The 19,721-nt window shown below is 39.7% G+C and overlaps 1 protein-coding gene across 6 annotated transcripts in view; it reads left to right on the top strand.

The window, feature by feature from the left end:
- SIL1 (SIL1 nucleotide exchange factor) overlaps positions 1 to 19,721 on the top strand; it is a 313,911-nt gene that overhangs the window by 232,154 nt on the left and 62,036 nt on the right. For all 6 annotated transcript variants that reach the window (XM_059917197.1, XM_059917198.1, XM_059917200.1 and 3 more), the window contains one exon: positions 3,885 to 4,006. In XM_059917197.1, the coding sequence (XP_059773180.1) occupies positions 3,885 to 4,006 (122 nt within the window). The remainder of the gene's footprint in view (positions 1 to 3,884; positions 4,007 to 19,721) is intronic.

The raw sequence follows: 19,721 nt of genomic DNA, 5'->3' as shown, positions 1-19,721 counted from the left end.
GAATGGGGAGGGAAGTAGGTAAAACTTGGAGAGATAAGGGAAGGGAGATCATGGAGCACCTTGTAGACTGTGGAAAAGAATGAAATTAGACAGACACTGTTTGGAGGATGTTGAGCAGAAGAAGCATTTGATCTGACTTACTTTTAAAGGATCCCTCTGGCTGTGTGTTGAGAATTAGTCTGTAGGCCGAGGGCATGGGTAGAAGCAGGAAAACCAGATAGGAGGCTATTGCAGTAATCCAGACTAGGGGCGATGGTGGCCTGGGAAGGCTGTGTAATCATAATCAAAGGCTTGTTTGAGATCTTCATCAAGACATAGATCTTCAGCGTCCTCCCACGCACGACAGCGTCCTTGTTCTCTATAAACTAGGCTAAAAGACATTCTTTAGGATTTTGCCAGCCTTTGTGTTGAGAGAGGATGAGTGTGTACTGTATCTGCAGGAATTATGGGGTGGCCTCTTCATCTCTCTCTGCTCATAACTCTTTCTCAGGCCTCAAATAGCAGGTCTGTGATCCTTTTAGAGAAGAAAATGGACCTGGGTTCTCTTTCCTCTTTCCAGTCTTTCTCTCCAGGGTAAAAAACAAAAATTCCAACAGCTTTTCCGTTATAGATATTTAAAGGATTAAGGATCCTAGGGGTTATTGGCCAACTCAGTCCTGCTCTGATGTTGACAGCTTTTATTTTTTCTCTTCTTAACACTTGGATGGATCCTTAGGTATCAGGCTTCAGGCTCTTTAGTTTCAGCATAAAAGGCCAAAATGACCTTTTATGAGAGCTTATCTTACCTAGGGGGAGTGAGTACACAGGAGGCTAGCAGGGCCCTAACAAATTTTATTTCCCTTGCAGGTTCTTTGGTCACCCTGCAGTGTCATCTCTAGGTTGATGACCCATTCTGCTTTCATGGGTCACTGGGTGGGATTAACAGTTTCTTGGACATCACCAAATTTAGCCTGTGGTCAGTCCAGGAACCAGTCCCCGCGTGGAGACCAAACTTGATCTGTTGGCAGAAGAGTCATAAGTGTTCTGGGTGATTGGTCTTTTGAGTAGAAATACGGATAAGGTGGTCTGGGCTGGTATGTCGGGCTTCCTGCAATAGTGTTAAGTTGTGATTTCACCAGGGGATTAAAGAAGACATAGCTCGGCCTCAAGTTCCAATTGCGATGGGGAATTAGGGTGATGTGGTACTAGCTTTGAGGAAGATAGGACTCTTCTTGCCAGGAACTTACTTAGTCCACTTCTATTCTAGACTTACTGATTGGCGGTTTTGAGGAGCCATGGGCTTCAAGGACCCAAAGTGGATCTGCCAAGGATTCCTCACAGCCATGTTTGAATTATTAAACAAGATTTGTGAAAAGCAAAACCATGTGTGTGGAAACAGTGTGTGAGTTATTTATGAGGAACAGCCACTGTCTGCCCCATCCACCCTGGGGTGGTGTATTTGCCTTCCCTCATGTGACTCCTCAGTGATTTACCATCGTTTCTCCCTTTCTTTATTCTCCTGGTTCTCTCATTGTCTTGTCAGTTTTCTGGTTCCCTTTTTCCCTCCTGAGTGTTGGCACAGTTCCCTACTGCCTCCTTCCTTATGTGCTCCCTGCTTCTACCTTGAGCTCCTTTCCACCTGTCCCACCCAATCCTGAGGGAAGCCTGGGAAAAGTTCTGGCCCCAGACCCAGGCTCTGGTCATGCCTTCTCCTGTGTGATACTGGGCAGGGTCCAGATTTTGGAGCTTGGGTGTGCAGTAGGCAGAGTGACTCTTTTCTTCCTCATCTCCAGTGAAATAACAAATGAGAAAACATCTTGAAAAGGCTGAAGTGCTTATATAAATGTCAGCATTTATAATACCCTGGATTATCTTTGTAGTAATGAAGATAAACTGAATCTAGAATAGAACCTCTGTGACTCTGGTCTGTGTTGCTTTGCTCTGCTGGGACTCATACCAGCCTTGATAAGTAGCCATCTCAGGCATGGAATTATAGGACTCTGAGCCAGAGTTTTATATCTAGAAAACTTGGAGGAAGGAAGATCAAAGGAGAGGTAGTGAATTCTTAGATTTTAAAATCAGAGTATGTGAGGAAGGAAGACTCAGTAAGTATTATTTATTTATTATTTATTTTTTTGGCTGCGTAGGGTCTTAGTTGCAGCATGCGGGATCTTTTGTTGCGGTGTGTGGGCTTCTCTCTAGTTGTGGTGCGTGGGCTCAGTAGTTGCGGTGCACGCGGGCTTAGTTGCCCTGTGGCGTGTGGGATCTTAGTTCCCCAACCAGGAATCAAACCTGTGTCCCCTGCATTGGAAGGCGGATTCTTAACCACTGGACCACCAGGGAAGTCCCATATTATTTGTGCTTATGTCAGCAAAGCACCCAGCTCTGAGTCTTCCTAGTTAGCCGCGCTATGGCCCAGTAAATCATTCCTCTTCATAAGGACATATTAGAGCAGACAAATGCCAACCCTGGCTTGGGGACCTTATGACAGAGCAGACTCCATGCTTACTTCATGGCCATGGATTGGCCATCTCTTTAGGTTTGTGGTACAACCGACCCACTCATTTTGTTGACATACATATACCAGATTGCCTTTTTTACTCACAGTGGAGTTTATTTCAGTAACATCTTTTTCTGATCAAATTTATTCATTGGTTTAATGATGATTTATTGAACACTTAACTATATGCTTACACTGTTGTAATCACTGGACCTATACCAGTGGACAGAAAGACAAAAACCCCTGCTCTTGTGGTTGAGTTTAAGAATGATCTTCTAAGTGGTGAAAACAGGCTAGGCCTCTCCAAAAACATAGGCAGAGTCAAATACAGCCCTTCAAACTGGATTTCTCCGTTAGAGCCATCTTCCAGTTTGGAAGGATACAGTCAGGTAGGAAAGGGCTCAGTGGCATCTGGAAGAAAAAAGTGGGTAGTAGTCACATTGTTGTTGGGCTCTAGTTTCCTGAGTTCTCCTGATGATTTGTAGAGTGGGATCAGCATGTAGACAAGAGACAGCTTTTATAGCAACAGAGATATTTTCAAGGGAGACTGTAGCTACTGCGTGGGGAAAACAGGATCCCGTGACCTTTCTGAGGAAGTTGAGTTTTCTTGTTCCAGGATACCAATGAAGCTTGGGGAATGAGATTCCCTGTAGAATAAAAGAGACAGAGTCTGGACTTGGGGCTTTGGACCTTAAGTATAGCCTAGACCAGTGTTGTCCAAAGGAACTTTATGGGATGGTAGAAATGTTCTGCACTGTCCAATAATAGCCACTAGTGAGTAGCACAGACCTAGGCTAAAGCTTTTGAGAGAGAGACTTTTGTGCAGATTTATCACAAGTGTCCTCAGATTCAGTCAACCTTAGACTATAAAGTGAGGAAGAGGGAAGAGAAGCGTACTATTGTTATTCTTCTCCTAGCACTTTTCCAGCCCTTTCCCTACAACAGAGTTCCTATTACAGTCCCTGATTTCTAATTAAAAATCAGCTTTTTAAAAAGTGTCTGCTGCTTCCACTGCCCCCGTTGAGGCTGGACACCAACAGGAAGCATAGTGCCATTTACTAGTGCTGATGACGCCACATCTTTGTGTTAACAGCTTGTACATTACGAGTAAGCTTGTGACTCATTACGGTATTAGAATTTTCCAGGACATGTTTGGCATAAGCAATTGCTAGGTACCATTTCTGCCAGTTCCCATGCACGTGCTCATAAATCACATTAGGTGAATTAGGAATTCTCAAATTTAAGATTATTTAAAAATTTAGTTTGTTTTTACAAACCCTTTCCTAGTTAGAAAGGCCACCGACACTTTTTACTTGATTTTTTGGTTTGTTCTTCAGTAGTCACCAAAAGAAATGCTCTTCTTTCCTTGATGTCTGTACTGTACTAAGCAGTGCCTCTGTTGCAGATGGATAATGCACAGGACCTGCTTTCCTTCGGTGGCCTTCAAGTGGTGATCAACGGGCTGAACAGCACAGAACCCCTGCTGAAGGAGTATGCTGCGTTTGTGCTGGGGGCTGCCTTTTCCAGGTGAGCAGCATGGATGGACATCCCATTGGCCAGGATCCTTTGGACCCTTCAGGTGAAGTCTAGCTTTACTCTTGGCCTGACTGGCCTGGAAGAAGGTTACATTTGAACTCATGCACATCTCTATCCACAGTTTAGTGTAATCCCATTGAAACTAGAGTAAGAATTTGATTCTGCCCTTATTCCAAGTAGATAAGAATTTTCACCCATGTTGTCACCATCTGTGACTCTTGGTTCCCCCTCATCCTATATGTATGGACTTCTAAAATGTATTTATTTATTTATTTATTTTTGGCTGTGTTGGGTCTTCGTTGCAGTGCGCGGGCTTCTCATTGTGGTGGCTTCTCTGGTTGTGGAGCACAGGCTCTAGGTGCGTGGGCTTCAGTAGTTGTGGCATGCATGCTCAGTAGTTGTGGCTCACGGGCTCTAGAGCGCAGGCTCAGTAGCTGCGGCGCACAGGCTTAGTTGCTCCGTGGCATGTGGGATCTTCCCGAACCAGGGATCGAACCCGTGTCCCCTGCATTGGCAGGTGGATTCTCAACCCCTGCGCCACCAGGGAAGCCCTGTATGGACATTTAATAACATATTTTAGGTCACATTCTCTGTTTTATTCAAAGCTAGTTAGAAGTTAGACCAACCATAGGTAGTTGAGAGGAAGGGGAATGAACTCCAAGTGCTGATCCTTTTGGCAGTAAAGCTACTCTGGTGATGAATAAATGATGAACCTGACCAAGGAGGGCCTTTTGTGGGGAAATGTGTCTTCCCCTAGTTGCCTGGAACCAATCAACATGCAGTCAGATTATCACACTCTCTGGATTGGGAGTTGTTTAAATTTCAGTTAGCCTGGCTTATGCTAGAAGACTGATCAGGCAAGAGAAATGAGCATCTCTAAAGAGTGGATGCAGAAAGAGATTTGAGTACCTCATCATTATACTCATCCTAAAAAAGTCAAGATGTCTTCAAGCTGTAGTTGGTCCATTGGAGCTATAGTTCCTTCTGTTTTTGAAAATCTGTTCCTAGGACCATTTGTTCCTCTACAGCAGGAACCAGTATTCTGATTCTTGCTTTAAGGGCACGTGTGGTTCCTATTAAGTGTTGCCTCACTTGCATGCAGGGATTGTGGTGATGTAGGAAAAAGGCTATTCTGAACATTTTTACCATTAGAATCTTTTTTTTTAAATTAATTTTTATTGGAATATAGTTACTTTACAATGTATTAGTTTATACTGTACAGCAAAATGAATCAGCTATACATATATATATCCCCTCTTTTTTGGATTTCCTTCCTATTTAGGTCACCACAGAGCATTGAGTAGAGTTCCCTGGGCTATACAGTAGGTTCTCATTAGTTATCTATTTTATACATAGTATCAGTAGTGTATATATGTCAATCTCAATCTCCCAATTCCTCTCACCACCCCCTTCCCCTTTGTTATCCATATATTTGTTCTCTACGACTGTGTCTCTGTTTCTGCTTTGCAAATAAGATCATCTGTACCATTTTTCTAGATTCCACATATATACGTTAATATACAATATTTGTTTTTCTCTTTCTGACTTACTTCACTCTGTATGACAGTCTCTAGGTCCATCCACATCTGCAGATGACCCAATTTTGTTCCTTTTTATGGCTGAGTAATATTCCATTGTATATATGTACCACATCTACTTTATCCATTCCTCTGTTGATGGACAGGAATCTTTGTTTTGAAAAGATTTCCTTTGCCTTTCATCTCTGCTTATCTTTATTTAATCAGAGTATCGGTCTGATGCCCTCTCATTCTCAAAGACTTAAGCATCTTTTCTTAGTAAATTGAGGGGCAAAGCTAGGAAGGCTGGAAGAATTGTTTTGTGGGGAGAGGTTGAGGGCACTGCAAGCCTTTGTTTCCCTTATTGCTTACCTGCCTCATCTTCAACCCCTGGCTGTCCTGTGGACTCCAGGGTATATCTCCCTTGCTCTGATTTACCAGAGCCAGACAGGGATATCACTGCCTGTGCGCCTACTGGAAAGGTGAAGAATCTGTGAATTTGTCATTGGTAGCTGTGATTTCAGCCCTGGAAAAGTTAAGGTCCTTATCCTCATAAGGCTTTAGAGGCTTCAGAACTTACTGAGGCTCACTTTTTGTTTCTCACGCCATAAAATAATTGATTCAAACATTATTAACCTCTTTCCCCCAGACCCTTTTGGGTAAGCTTTTCTGTAATCCCAAGTACTTTCTTTCTACTTTGAATGTGAACAAATTATTCTATGTATACTTTGCCATTGCTTCCGGAAACACATTTCATGGGGGAACATCTTGATGTCACATCTTAGTTAAGGGGGGCTAAGTGACTTGAGAAGCATGCTTTGGGCCTGCTTAGCAAGCCATAACTCATCTGGGGTCTGTGCCAATATGTAGTGTTATTAAGACTTTTTCGTGATTGTATTAGTGTAAGACTGTGTTAACATTTACGTGGCATCACTAAAATTTAAATAGAGATAAATATATAATATTGCAATTTAGTATTTTGGTGGCAAGAAAACTGCTGTATTAAAAAATGTTCTAGTCAGGATTTTGATGGCTCACTGGAGGGCAGTTACAGTGACAGCATGTTATAGTGCCAGAGCTTTTGGAAGCCAACAGCAGGCTCCTGAACATCATGAAAATGTCAGTGTTTTATGCAAAGAGGAACTTGATGCAAGGTAAAAGTATTTCTATGCAGAGAGGCAGGTTTCAGTGGTCTAGTCTGCTATTCATTATTTATTCTTGATGTCCTAAGTATTTGTTCCGCAGCTCCCTACCTGCCCTCAGCATGCAGGTGTGCATACACATAGCATGCACGTATGCATATGTGCACATACAAAGTGATTGTGTGAGTTTGTTCTTTGTCAAGAAGGCATTCAAGGGGTAGTGAGCACATTGGAATCATGGAGTCTCATGGTTTGGGGATCTTGTTTAGAAATCATTCCTTCCAGTTTTCTGCTGATGAGGAAGAATATTGCTCAGTCAGTCCAGATGTTTGTTTGGGAGGACTAGGTAGACCACTGTACCTAGAGTCAGAAAATCTAGGTTCAAGTCCAGTCTCTGTCATTTCCTGGTTGTTTGCCTATGGGCAAGGGATTTCACCTTTCTAAGCCTCACCTTTTTCATTTGTTAGCTAGAAGCAATAATAGATTTCCTCTGCATTTCATAAGACTGAATGAATATGAAAGAACATAATATACAATAAGTCCTGTGAAAATGCTTATAAAGTACCTGTCAGTGATGTGGGGTATATCATCATGTTCATCGTGTGTCCTTTTTACTCTGAGTTTTCACTGTAAGGCAATTCTTTTTCTTTTGTTTTTACAGTGCAGACCTTTGTCTTCCTCATTTTCTCTTCTATTAGGAGCTTGCATTCTACCACATATATCTCTTGGTGTTAACTTTGCTGCTTCATGAGGGTATTTATTTGCCTACCTGGGTTAATTGCTTCATCAGGCCTCCACATACATTCTGTGGACGGAGAGATCTCTTCCGTGGTGTTAAATGTGAAGCAATTAATCCAAGATCAAGAAGAAAGAGTTGACATAAATGTAATTGACGTGGCCACTCAGTGTTACATGGCCACTGAAATAGTTTGTTCCCTTTTTTAAATATTACTCACACTCATTATGGGTCACACACACATTCATTTTCTGCTGCCCATGTTTTTGTTGCCCATGTGCAAGGCAGGTCAGGCTCTTGCATAAGAAGATATGTAAAGATAGGGAAGAGTCTGATGCCTTTGGCATCTTCATCTTTCCTTTCTCCTTCCCTGTCCCTCCCTCCTTCCCTGTCCCTCCCTCCTTCCCTGTCCCTCCCTCCTTCCCTCTCCCTCCCTCCTTCCCTCCTTCCCTTTCTCCTTTCTTCAAGTCAGATATTTTCAGTGATCTTTCTGTGACCTGATTTCATCTCATGATGGCAACTGTGTGTGTCTGTCTACAGTCTGGCCTATGAGAAGTCTCTGGAATCCCGGGCAAGTTATTTGTGTTTCTGTGTTTGGGAAGACTCAGAAAGGCCTTGTGAATTTCAGAAGTCATGCAGCCTTCTGCTGGTTTTGGTTTCACTTCTCAGCTAACTGGCTGTTTCCTTTTGTTTTCCTCTATCTCCCTATCTGTAGCCTTTACCTTTTAACTGTCAGGAGTTAAATTATCAAGAAATTGGTATACTTATCCCAGGGATCACTGGCTTTTGCTGTTCTCATGACCCTCCCTCAGTCACTTTTGGTGTTCTCTATCCATCTTTAGTAACTCACATTCTTACATGCATATGTATGAATTATTATGCAATTCCATAGGCTTGTAAATTCTCACTGTATGCAGTCCTTTTGTTTGAACTGTCTGTAGTTTGCAGTGTGTCATGAACCTATGCCTAGTACAGAAAGGGAGGTACATGTGCTATCAGTCATAGTGTGATTATGGCCTCTTATGATGGATCCCTGGAACAGGATTACGTTCTACCCTGTCTTCGACATCTTCATTGGAACCTCCTTAGGAAATATTGAGTTACATACATCTCTTTATAAAATGAATGTTTACCCCACTGCTGACCTTCACCCTGTCACCCCATGCTTCATTGGTTCTCTAGTTTTCTCCGTTGTACTCTTCCCACTGATATTTTACTAATTAATTTTAACCATTTGGCCAGTGTCAAATCATTGTGTCCTGTTTCCATCGGTTGGCCTCCAATTTCCAGATTTCTTTTCCTGCCATCCCAGTGAATTTCAGTGCTCATCTGTATCTTCTCTGTCTTTCCTGATGGCTTTTGTGAGTTTGCTGGGGAGCATTCTTAATTCCATCGACCTTTACCTTTACCGCTGTCATCCACTAGATATCTCGAAACTTGTTTCCTTTTTTTCCCCAACATTTCATGTTCTCTGCCCACCTCCATCATGTCTTCACATTTTCATCTCTCCTCTTAAATGTGGTTTTTATCCTTGTCGTGATCTCCAACCTCTGCACACCCTCCTGTTCTCCCCTTCGCCGTCAGTGTTCCTCACTCTCTTGCCACTCTCTAGGCTCCTTCCTCTTAGCCCACAGATGTTCTCATTTACTTATCCACTGACCCCTGCCAGCCTTCCTTTCCAAACTTCTTGGAAGAGTAGACAAAAAGGGATCCAAATAAGTGCACATGAGATACCATCCCTGAAATTTTTCAATAGTATTTTTGCATTACTGACATCTCCATAACGTTTAACAATGTCGACCACTGCTTTCCTTTGGAAACTTTACTTCTTGGCTGCCATGTGATTGTAGTCCCTTGGTCTTGGATGTCTGTAATTAGTTACTCCCTCTCCTTTTCTTTTTATGACAACATCATCTTCTATCTCCTAATCATCATCTTCTGTCTCCTAATTCACCAAGATTATTAAGGCCTTGTCCTTATTGTCTCCTCATTTTCTTCACCAGTGGTCCTACCTATTCCCATGGTTTCAAATTCTACCTCATTGTGGATGACTCCAATGTCTAAGTGCAGTCTTTCTCCTCAGGTTCTTTCCTCCATTTCTACCACGCTGTGTCATTGCACCTCAAACTCAAGAGGAAGAAAGTGGGATTCATTTTGCCTGTCTCATAAACTAGGTTTTTCTTCCACTTTCTCTTTTTATCTATTCTTGGCCATATGATTGTCTTCGTTACCAAAACTTGAAACTTTGGAGTGATATTTGAGTCTTCTTTCTCTCTATTTAGTTGTTTACTTGGTCACCGAGTCCTATGGATTTTTATTTTCATGACTGTTGTCTACTAAACAAAGATTTCCCTTTTATAAATCCATTTTAAGGAACCTTGATATTGTGAGGGCAGCAACATATTTAGGGAGGGGACTCCCTCTCCCAATGCTAGGAAATGAGCCCTGAATAGTCTAAACCAAGCATGGTAATCCCATTTTCTGTGGATGTAGATTGATTTAGAGATAAGCATGTGACTCAGTTCTGACCAACGAGACACAAAGAGATGTTTGCTGGGAAAGCTTCTGGGAAAGATTTTGTTCTCTTATAAAAAGAAAGATAGTAAAGAGACCTTGTCCACTTCTTTCTGCCTTGATTACAGTTGTTGGAGCTACAGCTGGCGTAGACCAGTGAGATGAGATGCACAAGGCAACATGTTGAGGAGGATAAAAGAGGGGAAGGACAGGAGACTAGCTCCTTTATGAATAGTTTAGCTACTATACCGGTTTTGGAACCATCTACTTCCATACTTTTGTTGTGAGAGATAGTCTTTTTTAAAAAAACAGAAAACAAAACAATGTTAGTCATTATTCTATTACTTGTTTCTGAACATATTCATATTAATAAATTTCAAAAATTTCTCTCACATCTTTAAAATTCCTTTTAAATACCCTTGCTTCTAAGGAGGATGGGAGGGAGACGCAAGAGGGAGGAGGTATGGGGATATATGTATATGTATAGCTGATTCACTTTGTTATAAAGCAGAAACTAACACACCATTGTAAAGCAATTATACTCCAATAAAGATATTAAAAACACACGCACACACCTAAATACCCTTGCTTCTTCATAGCACTTATCTCAATTTGCAATTAAATATTTGTTTGATTACCTGTTACCTGTTGATAACCCCTGTTAGACAGTACAAGGAGGATAGGATTCATTTTCTTTTTTTTTTTTTTTAAAAGAGATTGGAGTTTATTTATTTATTTATTTTTGGGTGTGTTGGGTCTTCGTTTCTGTGCAAGGGCTTTCTCCAGTTGTGGCAAGCGGGGGCCACTCTTCATCGCGGTGCGCGGGCCTCTCACTATCACGGCCTCTCCTGTTGCGGAGCACAGGCTCCAGACGCGCAGGCTCAGTAATTGTGGCTCACGGGCCTAGTTGCTCCGCGGCATGTGGGATCTTCCCAGACCAGGGCTCGAACCCGTGTTCCCTGCATTGGCAGGCAGATTCTCAACCACTGCGCCACCAGGGAAGCCCCAGGATTCATTTTCTATCTTAATCTTGCTGTCTCCCCAGTATATAGCACAGGACCTAGCATTGAGTGCTAGGAAATGATAATGAAACAACGAAAGAATAAAGTGATAGCTAGGAAATGAAATGTTTTTCAGATAGCATATGAGGGCTGAGTGGAGAATGCTGTCTTTATTAATGATGTAATAGTGGATGGTTCAGATACCTTATCTTGACCCTTTAAAAATCTAAGGCCATGGAAGCAGCACTCCCCACTCCTACCCCCCACCCCGCCCCACAGCTGAAGGCCCAGAAAATATAAGGTTAGAGGTTGGGATGAGGTCAGATGTTTTAAATGCCAGAATTTGAATAAAAGATCATGTGCGACTCCTAGGCCTAGTTCTGACCTCTTGACTCCATGACCTAATTTTTCACACTCCTCCAGTGACAGGGAGGTGCTCAAACCATTTTGTATCTCATAAATTAATTAGCATATTAACCAGATTGGCCTGGGCAGTTGGATAGCCTTATAGCTTTTAAAGCTGCATTCAAAGTCTGGTTTCTTTTTTCAAATGGCAATTAATGACAAATGGAAAATGAGATCTAAGCCTGACCAGCTACCCTGAGTATTGAAGAAACCAAGGCTTCATTCTGAGGAGGGAAGCACCACTTTACTTAATGAACTTGTCCCTTCTGCATTTCTTTTGAATCTATCTCTGTAATGTTCCCCTGCCTCCTCCAGATCCTCTGTGTGGCTGCTTTCAGATTTTTTCATTATTTACTACCTCCTCTTTAATTTCTTCCCTGCATAACTCCAGCCCACAAAGTTCTTTCCTTTCAACTTTATTAGCATTTGTTGTCTGGACTCCTAAACTATCTCTTTTATATATCTAATTCTCTATGTATGCCAGTTCTTTCCTCTGTTTTCCCAATAAAATAGTTGCTTGAGAGTGGAAGCTAGTACCCGGGTCTGTGGTACCCAGAACACATTATAGAGGGTAAGTTTCATGTAGCTGCTTAGAGCATTTCATGGTACAAACTAAATGGTCCAGCACAAAAGCTGAAATCACCAAAAATCAGTGGGAGGAATGAAGCCAGGAAGAGCAGGGAAGCTCTTAATTTTTTGTTTTGTTTTATTTGTCCTCCAGTGAGTGTGTATTACATTTGTAATTAAAATTTAAACAATAGGTAACAAAGCAAAACAAAATTGGAAGACTTCTGTATCTAGCAAATGGTGGTTTACATTTGCCAAAAAGCATTTTTGGTTCAGAATACCTGAAGATGCTGGATCTGTAACATATAAACATTTCCTTAAATGCTCAGTTCAGCTGATAAGAAACTGTAGGGCCACTGCTTTGCATAACTAAAGGGGAAATAAATAACATATTCTTTTTTTTTTAAATAAATAAATTTATTTATTTATTTTTGGCTGCATTGGGTCTTCATTCCTGCGTGCGGGCTTTCTCTAGTTGTGGTGAGCTGAGGCTACTCTTTGTTGCAGTGCACGGGCTTCTTATTGCGGTGGCTTCTCTTGTTGCGGAGCACAGGCTCTAGGCACGCGGGCTTCAGTAGTTGTGGTGCATGGGCTTAGTTGCTCTGCGGCATGTGGGATCTTCCCAGACCAGGGCACTAACCTGTGTCCCCTGCATTGGCAGGTGGATTCTTAATCACTGCCCCACCAGGGAAGTCTCAACGTATTCTTTATGTGGTAGTCCTGAAAGAAATTGAGAGAAGTTTCAAAGACAAATATAATGGAAAGCACAAATTCTTAGAGATACAGAATGCTGAAAGTTATATCTGTTCTCAGGACACTTGTCGTTCCCTAGTGGCCAAAATCTCTTGATACCAACAGGCGTTAAGCTGGGGGACAGAAGACGAAAATTTCAGCCCATGAAAGGGAGAATTAGAAAAATGAAAATCTTCTACTCGAAAGGAGGTATTAAGGCATTTTGGCTTTGAACGGAAGGTAGAAAAATTTCCAAGAAAATTCTTCACCCTTGAGTGCATTTGGGCTGGAAATCATACTCTTTTTGTGGCCTAAAAATCTCTAAGCTGAGAATTTAGTCTGAAATAGTCTCGGTAAATAATAAACTGGAAAAAATGTTTGCAACTTATATTACAGATATAACATTAATATTCCGATATATATAAAGAGCACCTAAAAATAGAGAGTAAGCACATTAATAACCCTATAGAAAAAAATGGGATAGACACACACAGTTTGCGGAATAAAAGAAATGTAGATGGCTTAACCATATGAAAAAATGCTCAACCTCACTCATAAGAAGAGAAAGACCAATTAAAACTACACTGAGATACTGTTTTTCACCTGTCAGGATAGTAGAAGTCCAAAAGTCGATAGCATATTCTGTTTATGAAGCTGTGGGGAAATAGGCTCTTATACACTGGTGGGAGAACTTTAAAATGGTATAACCCTTACAGAAGGAAATTTGGCAATATCTAACAAAATTGCACACATATATTTACCATTTGAAATATTATTCCTACTTCTAGAATTCTACCTCTATAATACACTGGTAAAGATATGAAAAAACATATGTAAGCTCAAGGTTATTCATTATAGCACTATTTGTAATAGCAAAGATGGGAATCAGCCCAAACGTCCATCAGCAGGGAATTGATTGAATAAATTACATAATTTATTCCATGGAGTGCTATAGAGTTATAGAAAAGATTTAAGAATGTTTTTGTATAATACAGAATATTTCTCTTGTGATATTTTCCAGGCTATTTTGTTAAATGAAAAAAAAAGAAGGTAGAGAAAATTATGAAAAACTGCTATTAAGCATGTGCATGTGCTTATATTTTTAAAAAATGAAGGATAAATGCTATAGGGAGATAGACTTTGTGATCATGCAGATATTTTATGTAATTTAAAAACTCAAAATAATTACAAAAAATATTTTTCATAAAAATTGAGAACAAGATGAAACAATTGAATCTAGCTGTCTATAGAATTGGTGGGATAATCACACAGGGAGGAACTCTTTTATGTGATTTTACAATCCAGTAATTTGACTATACATCCCAATTTGGATGTATTTTAAAGACAAAAGATCTGTAAAACTTTTCAGAAATCTTATTGTTGATGGAAATGTTGGTGTTGTTATTCTCAGACTATTATGTGTATTGTGGGATAAAGCAGATGAATAATTATGCTGGTTTCTCTGAGAACCAGGATTTTCAACGTGACAGAAGGGAGATACTGATGTAAAATTGAATATTGGGTAAAATCCCTCTTAGTCCTGATTTTGGATTGAAAGTATTAGTATGATTTCATGATGAATTTTTTCTTAAAAAATGTATTTTTTTTAGCTCTGTCCACTGAAAGGATCTAGAGAAAAAGATGAACCTGATAACAGTGATCAACTGTGACTCCTAGATTGTATTTTCTAAATAACATTTCCCTCTAAAATAGCATTTTCCTCTAAAAGGAACTGTGATTTCTTAAAGAAATAGCTCATTTCAAATCTGGAGTAAAACATTTGTAAAATGACCCTGGATATCTTGTCATAATCAAAAGCAAGGACATTCTCAAAGACTACTTGGGTTTTGTGTAAAGGACTCAGGGTTCAATGTGAAAAGGTTCCCATTGACCATAGATGGGGCTCTTGGAGTTTCAAGAAGGATAATAACTGCAGTGAATTGAAGCAAATCAAATATGTTTAAATCCCCAAGTTTAAGTCCCCATCATGATACTTAAAAGAACAAATTAAACTTCACTGGTCATTTTTGAAGAGTGCTGGGTAGCAACCAATTCATAATCAAAAATAGCAAATAAATAGAAACAATAAAGCATCTTCTGTTTATCTTGCCTTTCCAATATGAACTGAATCTCTGTGTACTCAACTAGTTGAGGGCAAGTTTATCTTTATAGAGAAACTCTAGCTAAAAAAGGAAGAGTGATGCAGTTAGAATATTACCTTTCTGTAACCTTTAATGAATTAATGGACCTTGGCAATGATCAATGATCATCAATGGCTGCAAAAGAAAGGCAATCAAACATTATCTGCATTGTTGTGGATGATGTGGTGTACATCCAGTTATCCCTTAAGGACCAAAGCATTTATTCCCCCAGGTCTGGGAGTGTTGGCTACTCAAGGCTCATGATTCAGTTCCTCCAAGAATTAATCCAGAAGGGAGCTGCCTTGCTCAAGGTTATGTCCCCTTCCTGGGGGTAGCCTGCTTCCAAATGACACAGAGTAGGGGTTCAAAGTGCTTCCACCTTTACCTCAAAGGAAACAACTCTGAAAGACCATCCTAGCTCCAGAGCTCCCTGTGGGATCAGTTGAGCCTTCTGTTGCAGTTGCCATCACAGCTCAGCTTCTCCCATGGCCTAATCCTGCCTCCCTTATCCCTCAGAGGTATTGTACCCAAGAATAGTCCCTAGTAAACCTCTTGCCCACAAATCTTATGAGTTGGTTTATTAGGGAACCTGACTCTGACATGCCTCCTGATAGAAGTAGACACCACTGCCCATGAAGTTGTCTTGATAGGAAATCAAATCTGAATCTGATTGAGATCCAACTTCCAATTTAAAGGAAATTCTGGGGACAGCAGATATGTTAAATGATATAATGGATATGTAATCAGCAAAGTTCAGAATGTTGGAAACTGTAGAACTACTGGATTTTTCAACAATAAATTATAAGAAAAAGATGGAGGGAATGAAACCAGTAAATTAAAAGATACCTAAGATAAATATCAACCAGTTACACTGTATTTAGAGCCTGACCAAATCAACAATGTTAAAAAAATTTGTGAGATAATTGGGGCCATTTAAATAATTACTTGGTATTTGATAATATTAAGGAGTTTCTGTTAGACATTTTTAATGTGAAATGATATTGTGGTTGTGTTTTTTAAAAAGAGTCATTTTAGAGAAACAATCATTTATGGGTAAGATGATAGTATGTCTGAGTTTTGCTTTATGCTTATCTGGAGGAAGTGGGGAAGTGGGTGGGTGGGGATATAGATGAAACAAGACTGGTCATGACTTCATAATTTTTAAAGCTGAGTGACAGATCCATGAAGGATTATTATACCATTCTCTGTACTTTAGTATATAGATGAAAATTTCTGTAAGAAAAAGTTGTCTTTTTTTTTTAAGGTAGTTCCAAATTGGCAGAATTTCCAGGTTACTGGTAGAAACAAATATAAACCCTTTTTGGAGGCACCCACCCATCAGCAGACAAGCAGATTAAAGTTTTACTGAGCTCTGCCTGCCAGAGCAAAAGCCAGCTCTACCCACCACCAGTCCCTCCCTCCCATCAGGAAGCTTGCACAAGCCTCTTAGATAGCCTCATCCACCAGAGGGCAGACAGCAGAAGCAAGAACTACAATCATGCAGCCTGTGGAACGAAAACCACATTCACAGAAAGATAGACAAAATGAAAAGGCAGAGGACTATGTAACAGATGAAGGAACAAGATAAAACCCCAGAAAAACAAGTAAATGAAGTGGAGATAGGCAACCTTCCAGAAAAAGAATTCAGAATAATGATAGTGAAGATGATCCAGGACCGCAGAAAAAGAATGGAGGCAAAGATTGAGAAGATGCAAGAAATGTTTAACGAAGACCTAGAAGAATTAAAGAACAAACACTAGAAGAATTAAAGAACAAACAAATAGAGATGAACAATACAATAACTGAAATGAAAAATACACCAGAAGGAATCAATAGCAGAATAACTAGGGCAGAAGAACGGATAAGTGACCTGGAAGACAGAAGGGTAGGATTCACTACCGCAGAACAGAATAAAGAAAAAAGAATAAAAAGAAAAGAAGACAGACTAAGAGACCTCTGGGACAACATTAAATGCACCAACATTCACATTATAGGGGTCCCAGAAGGAGAAGAGAGAGAGAAAGGACCTGAGAAAATATTTGAAGAGATTATAGTCGAAAACTTCCCTAACATGGGAAAGGAAATAGCCACCCAAGTCCAGGAAGCACAGAGAGTCCCAGGCAGGATAAATCCAAGGAGAAACACACCGAGACACGTAGTAATCAAATGGACAAAAATTAAAGACAAAGAAAAGTCATTAAAAGCAACAAGGGAAAAACAACAGATAACATACAAGGGAACTCCCATAAGGTTAAAAGCTGATTTCTCAGCAGAAACTCTACAAGCCAGAAGGGAGTGGCAGGATATACTTAAAGTGATGAAGGAGAAAAACCTACAACCAAGATTACTCTACCCAGCAAGGATCTCATTCAGATTTGATGGTGAAATTAAAACCTTTACAGACAAGCAAAAGCTGAGAGAGTTCACCACCACCAAACCAGCTTTACAACAAATGCTAAAGGAACTTCTCTAGGCAAGAAACACAAGAGAAGGAAAACACCTACAAAAACAAACCCAAAATATTTAAGAAAATGGGAATAGGAACATACATATTGATAATTACCTTAAATGTAAATGGGTTAAATGCTCCCACCAAAAGACACAGACAGGCTGAATGGATACAGAAACAAGACCCATATATATGCTGTCTACAAGAGACCCACTTCAGACCTAGGGACACATACAGACTGAAAGTAGGGGATGGAAAAAGATATTCCATGCAAATGGAAATCAAAAGAAAGCTGGAGTAGCAATACTCATATCAGATAAAATAGACTTTAAAATAAAGAATGTTACAAGAGACAAAGAAGGACACTACATAATGATCAAGGGATCAATCCAAGAAGAAGATATAACAATTATAAATATATATGCACCCAACATAGGAGCACCTCAATACGTAAGGCAACTGCTAACAGCTGTAAAAGAGGAAATCAGCAGTAACACAGTAATAGTGGGGGACTTTAACACCTCACTTACACCAATGGACATGTCATCCAGATAGAAAATTAATAAGGAAACACAAGCTTTAAATGACACAGTAGACCACGTAGATTTAATTGATATTTATAGGACATTCCCTTTGAAAACAGCAGATTACACTTTCTTCTCAAGTGCATACGGAACATTCTCCAGGGAGAGATCACATCTGGGGTCACAAATCAAGCCTTGGTAAATTTAAGAAAACTGAAATCATATCAAGCATCTTTTTGGACCACAATGCTAGGAGATTAGAAATAAATTACAGGGAAAAAACATAAAAAACACAAACACATGGAGGCCAAGCAATACGTTACTAAATAACCAAGAGATCACTGAAGAAATCAAAGAGGAAATCAAAAAATACCTAGAGACAAATTACAACAAAAACACGATGATCCAAAACCTATTCAATGCAGCAAAAGCAGTTCTATGAGGGAAGTTTATAGCAATACAGTCCTACCTCAAGAAACAAGAAAAATCTCAAATAAACAATCTAACCTTACACCTAAAGGAACTAGAGAAAGAAGGACAAACAAAACCCAAATTTAGTAGAAGGAAAGAAATCATAAAGATCAGAGCAGAAATAAATGAAATAGAAACAAAGAAAACAAGAGCAAAGATCGATAAAACTAAAAGCTGGTTCTTTTTTTTTTTAAAGCTGGTTCTTTGAGAAGATAAACAAAATTGATAAACCACTAGCCAGACTCATCGAGAAAAAGAGGGAGAGGACTCAAATCAATAAAATTAGAAATGAAAAAGGAGAAGTTACAACAGACACCGCAGAAATACAAAGCATCTTAAGAGACTACTACAAGCAACTCTGTGTCAATAAAATAGACAAATTCTTAGGAAGGTATATCCTTCCAAGACTGAACCAGGAAGAAATAGAAAATATGAACAGACCAATCACAAGCACTGAAATTGAAACTGTGATTAAAAATCTTCCAACAAACAAAAGTCCAGCACCAGATGGCTTCACAGGTGAATTCTATCAGACATTTAGAGAAGAGCTAACACCCATCCTTCTCAAACTCTTCCAAAAAATTGCAGAGGAAGGAACACTCCCAAACTCATTTTATGAGGCCACCATCACCCTGATACCAAAACCAGACAAAGATACTACAAAAAAAGAAAATTACAGACCAATATCACTGATGAATATAGATGCAAAAATCCTCAACAAAATACTAGCAAACAGAATGCAACAACACATTAAAAGGATCATACACCATGATCAAGTGGGATTTATCCCAGGGATGCAAGGATTCTTCAATATATGCAAATCAATCAACATGATAGACCATGTTAACAAATTGAAGAATAAAAACCATATGATCATCTCAATAGATGCAGAAAAAGCTTTTGACAAAATTCAACACCCATTTATGATAAAAACTCTCCAGAAAGTGGGCACAGAAGGAACCTACCTCAACATAATAAAGGCCATATATGACAAACCCACAGCAAACATCATTCTCAATGGTGAAAAACTGAAAGCATTTCCTCTAAGATCAGGAACAGGACAAAGATGTCCCCACTCGCCACTATTATTCAACATAGTTTTGGAAGTCCTAGCCATTGGCAATCAAAGAAGAAAAATAAAAGGAATCCAGATTGGAAAGGAAGAAGTAAAACTGTCACTGTTTGCAGATGACATGATACTATACATACAGAATCCTAAAGATGCCCCCAGAAAACTACTAGAGCTAATCAGTGAGTTTGGTAAAGTTGCAGGATATATGATTTTCTACTCTACATAGAAAATCTTAAATATTCCACCAAAAAACTACCAGAACTAATCAATGAATTTGGTAAGGTTGCAGTATACAAAATTAATGCACAGAAATCTCTGGCATTCCTATACACTAACAACGAAAGATCAGAAAGAGAAATTAAGAAAACAATCCCATTCACCATTGCAACAAAAAGAATAAAATACCTAGAAATGAACCTACCTAAGGAGGTAAAA

Source organism: Balaenoptera ricei, chromosome 3 (genome assembly GCF_028023285.1).
Source record: "Balaenoptera ricei isolate mBalRic1 chromosome 3, mBalRic1.hap2, whole genome shotgun sequence".
Classification (NCBI taxonomy): Eukaryota; Metazoa; Chordata; class Mammalia; order Artiodactyla; family Balaenopteridae; genus Balaenoptera; species Balaenoptera ricei.
The sequence above is the reverse complement of the archived record's forward strand: the minus strand, read 5'-3'. Positions and strand labels throughout refer to the sequence as shown.